Source organism: Paracoccidioides lutzii (assembly GCF_000150705.2).
Source record: "Paracoccidioides lutzii Pb01 unplaced genomic scaffold supercont2.50, whole genome shotgun sequence".
In the NCBI taxonomy this organism is placed as follows: domain Eukaryota; kingdom Fungi; phylum Ascomycota; class Eurotiomycetes; order Onygenales; family Ajellomycetaceae; genus Paracoccidioides; species Paracoccidioides lutzii.
The window spans coordinates 90249-96248 of NW_015440996.1; the positions used below are offsets into that span (position 1 = coordinate 90249).

General features: G+C 47.1%; 1 protein-coding gene across 1 annotated transcript; it reads left to right on the top strand.

Moving 5' to 3' along the window:
• Positions 1 to 4355: 4355 nt before the first annotated feature.
• On the top strand, positions 4356 to 5537 carry PAAG_08903 (alcohol dehydrogenase; the record flags this gene model as incomplete). Its single annotated transcript, XM_002789181.2, has 2 exons — positions 4356 to 4520; positions 4644 to 5537. 2 exons carry the CDS (start codon positions 4356 to 4358, stop codon positions 5535 to 5537), a joined length of 1059 nt encoding a protein of 352 aa, XP_002789227.1.
• Between the last annotated feature and the right edge of the window lie 463 nt (positions 5538 to 6000).

Sequence of the window (6000 nt, forward strand, 5' to 3'; positions counted from 1 at the left end):
GATTACTGCGCAGATTCCAACATTTTTGGTGCGGAACACTACTGCCCTCCCAGGGTCCACTTTAGAGATGGAGGATCCTCCAATGCCCACTGAGAATATTACTTCAGTGGGGGAGGCCTCAGTGGGGGATTTCACCAACAATTCGACTGACATCCCCGCAGACCCCGAGATCGCCGATTTGCCAGTTCTGAAGAACCTCACCCGGGCTCGGGCGTCTGCAGATTGGAAATATTACTTCCATGCCTGCGTTAAGGAGATTAACCGCCTCAAGCAGATTGGTGCATGGCGGCTAGTTGAAAGGACCCCAGATATGATGATTCTATGTGGCCAATGGGTGTTCGACAAAAAGATTAATAATGCGGGTAGAATCAACCGATATAAGGCCCGCTGGGTAGTCTGCGGCAATTATCAAGAAAAGGGTGTCAACTATTCGAAGACATTCGCACCAGTTGTATCAGCCTCCACCTCCCGAGCACTTATGGTGATCTCAGTATCCTGAGGATGGCACGTTCTGCAGATTGACATGGTTACGGCATTCTTAAATGCCCAGCTTCCTGCCAATGAACGTATATATATGCACCAACCCGCCGGGTTCCGCGAGGGACGCGGTGATCTGGTATGCGAATTGATGCAGGGACTGTATGGCCTGAAGCAAGCAGCACTATTATGGTATGAGGAGCTGCAAAAAATGCTATTGGAAACAGGCTTCCGCGTCAGTCCTCATGACACTGGTTTTTTCATAAATGACGTCCGCAAGGTCTATATAACCATCTATGTGGATGATGTTCGCCTATACGGCCCGAATATATTGGATATTGAATGGACAAAAGCCCAGATCGCCGCTAATTATGAGATCAAGGATGTGGGCGATTCGAACTGGTATTTGGGTATGAAGATTGATCGGGATGCTGAATCATTATCGCTGTCCCAGCCACTGTTCATAAAGAACCTGCTTGAGGAATTTTCAATGGATGACTGCCACCCAACATCCTCCCCTATGGAGGAGAATGTTGATTTCATGAGTGATAATGAAGAACCAATTGCTTATACAGCGGAATTTACATTACATTCCTACCAATCAGGGGTTGGCTCTCTGCAATATCTCGCTGCCAACAGACGCCCTGATATAAGCTTCACCGCTGGCTTCCTAGGGAGATTCAGCTCCCGCCCTACCTCGAAGAATTGGGTGGCATTCAAACAAATTCTTAGATATCTACAAGGCACTCCCGACATAGGTGTGTCCTACCAAAAAGACGCGGATATAGAACCTGTGGCGTTTGCTGATGCTGATTGGGCGGGCCGCGATCCGGGTTCCCGCTCCACCACCAGATATGTCATTTATATGGCAGGGGGTCCCGTTGCTTGGCGAAGCAGCAAGCAGACGGGCATTTCAAAATCATCTACCGAGGCTGAATATATCGCATCCTCGGAGGCCGCCTATGAGCTTGTCTGCCTCCGGGAATTGCTGGAGGATGCCGGCTTTGTACCGTCCCGGCTCAATAATCTTGATGATAATGACGGCCCGATCGAATCACCGGCCAATAAGCTAGTGTATACGATTCGGGCGGATAATAAATCGGTGATTGAACTGGCCAAGAGTGAGGCTATTCCGCGCCGATCTAAGCATATAGAGGTCCGCTTCCATACTCTTCGGGATCTCGTCCGCAAGAATGAGATCTTGATTGATTACGTCCCGTCCGCCGAGAACGCGGCAGACGGGCTGACCAAGCCGCTTGGGGCGACTAGATACGCCCTATGGCGGCAGATAGTAGAAGACGCGGTAAGCGGGCGGAAATGATTATATGGAGGAAATGACTGGTTTTTCAACAATATGGGTTTTCCAGTCAAATCATGTACCGATACCTAGCTACAGGCTATTTTTTGTATGTAATCTCGCGTACAGTTACATCGGTGAGTGGGGGTGTCAGGCCTATCCGCCTTCTTACGTAATCCGCACCGTATATAACTTCCGCGTAGCTAGCGATCGCTTCATAATCAATCAAGCAATCTATCCTTCACAATATATATATATACCCTGGTAGTTTTACCATTTCCATGTCTTTCAGGAAAAGGGCTAATTACTAGCAGAACTAAAGCTGCGTTTCATAGATGTTGACAAAAGTTCCTACTAGATGAATAGAAATTGCAATGATTAACTATAATAACTACCATTATAAGAACTATCTCTTCTTCCTGTGAGATCTTAAATTTCCCCTGAAACAATACGAATTTTGAATGACCATATACAGACGTATGCTTTTCATGTAACCATGTGGCATTAACGTAGCTGGGAAGTTAGAAACTCTCCCCTCTTGGGTGAGTCTGTAACCCGTGGGGCGTGTCCATGGGTTCAAAGTGGCATAAAGTTCTTATTTTTCTGGTTGGCAGGCAGTCAAAACTGTAGTTACCAATAACTAAACTGCGCTGCTTCGCGTAGGGATAGTTATTTTGTCAATATCCCCCAGACCATCCAACCTCAATCCGCGTTTCCTAGCTGTCACTGTCAATCTCACAGTCTCCTTTCCGTCAAACGTCCACGGAAGTTGAGGTCGGTTTAAAACCCTCGAATGTCTTTGAACTCTTCTACTGGGATAAATCTTTTCCTTTTTTTCCTTTTTCTTTTTGATTCATCAAATTTGTTGTTGCGAATCAGAGAATCTCTCTTCTTAGATATGACAGGCTCGTTCCTACGTGAGAACCGGCATCAAAATGGGTGGTAGGCAGTTATCCTGTCAAACGCAATTATCACCAAAATGCACCCAAGTTATATGGAACAGGGATGCTGTGTCGAGCGCTGCGAGCACAGAACCATTGTATATCCTCATATTCTGCTGGCCCGTAGCTCATCCATTCATTCAAATCTGCGGATTCGCATATACTGCCTCTCGATCTGCCCCTCCCTCTGTTTTCAAAGTTGGATGCTCTTATGTATTCCCTCTCAGTCTGCCTAGCACTCCCCTCTCAAAACTGTATATTCTGCTTCCCTGTGCTGCTTAACCACTCTCCCGGGTCATATATTCTGATATGGTGCCAGCACACCGGAATAAAATTACTCCAAGCTGAAGTTTTGATGGGATGCTGTGCGTGCGAGGCTATCTGTCATCTAAGGGTTTTCATGGACTCCCCAAGGAATTTCTTCGTAAAATGAATAAAAATATACACCTCAGCTCCTTGTCATGTCAAGATACACTGAAGGCAAGTAATCATTTCCCGTAAAAATCAAGAAGGAAAGAAAATAAAAATGAAAAATGAAAGCTATAATGATTTTTAATATGGCAGCCTTGGAGGTTCGGGAGTCCATCATGCAGAGTGCAGTGAGCACTACAAAGAGCAACACAACAACAGAGTGAGAAACAAGAACAACATTCTTTGCAACATATTAGTTAGTATAAATAATATTTTAGATATAGAAAGCCTCATCTGTCTGAGACTCCTAAAACTGTAGCATCTGGGAAGGGAGGCGGTTATTTTCAAATCGGTCTTCGAACCAAGGAGCGTGTTCCAAGAATACTTGCCTCGTTTATGTGTTATTATTAAACATTGCCATTGCAACTATATATACAGGTACATGTACATACTTGGTGGTATAGCGCAGAGGGTCACTATATCAACCTTTTGAATCCTGCATTGACCAAAATGTTTGCAAGATTAGGAGGCATGGCCCCCTTTTCAACGCACAGTGTGTCAATCACTCAACAAAACAAGTCTTTGACGACCATGTCCACAGCGTGATAACTTCTTTCAATAGTGCAGCACCACAAGAGCAAGTAACTCTGCAATTATTAATATCAAATTGATAAAAATGCATCAGTCGTGCGTTGCTTTTTTATTTTTTTTATTTTTTAGTTTTTTTATTTATTTATTTACTTACTTATTTATTTATTTTGAGACACCATTTACTCACATACACGCGATGGACGGTGATATCGCAACGCTCATTGCTCAATTTTGCCGGGAACAGAGCCGGCCCTCTGACTCCTTGCAGCTCCTCTTTTGCACCCAACAGTATGGGAACCGTGTGAAGTATCTAGAATCCTGCGATCACTCATCCGGAAATTCGTCACAAAAAAATTAATACAGGATTTTCTTCTGATGGCGTGAATTACCACGGGAGGATATCCGCACTACCCGACTCCTTCATGACATCATGACCCGCTCGATGGTTGCCCCGCAGCGGATGTTTGTCACGAATTTCAACGCAGCAGGAGTCATTAGCTTAAAAACTCCCGCTTCAATTTGTCCTCTAGCTTCCTCCCTAGAGATCTCATGGGGGTTTACCGCATCAATTCAAAATTTCAGGTTGCCAAACATATCTCCCCCAATTGGCCATCGGAAACTGAAATTTGAAACCTAACATGTCCCGACCCCTGAAAACCGACTCCTGGATCGTTGACGGCTCCAATGGCTTCGAGAGCCTGACAGTCCAACGAGGTGTGCCCATCCCCGAACTGGGAGATTATGACTGCCTCATCCAAATTCAGGCCGTCTCCCTCAACTACCGCGATCTCATCATTCCAAAGGTAAGAAGAAGAAAGAAGAGAAAAAAAAAAAAAAAAAAAAAAAAAGGACCCCCAGCCCCAAGTCCGCCCACAGCATTAGCCAACACACTAACCAACCAACCAACCAAAACCAAAATATCACAGGGCCTCTACCCGTTCCCCCTCAGCCTCCCGCGCGTCCCCTGCTCCGACGGCGCCGGCATAATCCTCGCCACAGGCCCGCGCGTCACCCAATGGCGCCGCGGCGACCGCGTCTGCACCCTCTTCAACCAAACCCACCAAGCAAACCCCATAACCCCGGAGTCCATGAACTCCGGCCTAGGCGGCGTGATCGACGGCACCCTGCGCAAATACGCCGTGCTCCCCGAATACGGCCTCGTGCGGGCGCCGGCCAACCTGAACCCGATCGAGGCGAGTACGCTCAGCTGCGCGCCGCTGACGGCCTGGAATGCGCTGTACGGGCTGCTGCCGCTGAAGGCGGGGGATGTGGTGCTGACGCAGGGAACGGGGGGTGTGAGTTTGGCGGCGGTGCAGTTTGCGGTTGCGGCGGGGGCCATGGTGATTGCGACGACGTCATCGTCGGAGAAGATGGAGAGGTTGATGAGGATGGGCGTGCAGCATGTTATTAATTATAAGACTACGCCGGAGTGGGGGGAGGTTGCCAAGTCGCATACGCCTGGTGGGCGTGGGGTGGATCATGTTGTAGAGGTCGGGGGCCCGGGGACTATGGCACAGAGTCTCAAGGCTGTGCGGAAGGAAGGGGTTATCACAATTATTGGGTTCTTGGGGGGGGCGGGGGGCAAAGGGGGCAAGAAGGAGCCGAGCATTTTGGATCCGTTGGTTGAGGTTTGCACGGTGAGGGGAATACTGGTTGGTTCACGGCAGCAGATGAAGGATATGGTGAGAGCGATTGAGGTGAATAAGATACGACCAGTGGTTGATGAGAAGGTGTTTGGGTTTGAGGAGGCGAGGGACGCGTATCAGTACCAGTGGGACCAGAAGCATTTCGGAAAGGTGGTTATTAAGGTAGAGGATTGATTCTTTCTTTCTTATGTAAGGGTGTTTGATGTTGGTGGGTAACTATGGGATGAGATGAAAAGCGTTAGTTACAGGGAGAATCAACGAGCTGAGTAACTATTCATTCAGTTTTCAAGAGTAATAATAGTTTGGTATGAACCGAATGGCACTTGAAACCAGCAATTCAGCCCATCAACTAATATATACTCAACACACAGATAGAGCAAAAGTAGAGCCTCCCCTCCTTGAAGCTGAGGTGCGACCAAAGAAACATATCCCAAGTTTCCTGAGCAAGGTATTTTCCATTGCCTTCAAATTACAAATTGAAATGACAAGCGCCCGGATTTTCCTCCTATCAGATCGATTTGCGAATTATTTATCTGGTCCAATGGCCGTGGACTAAAAATATCCCCAACCCACCAATTCACAATCCAGAAAGGTCTGGTTGCATGCAGAGACAAAAAAGAAAAAAAAGAAAAGTAAA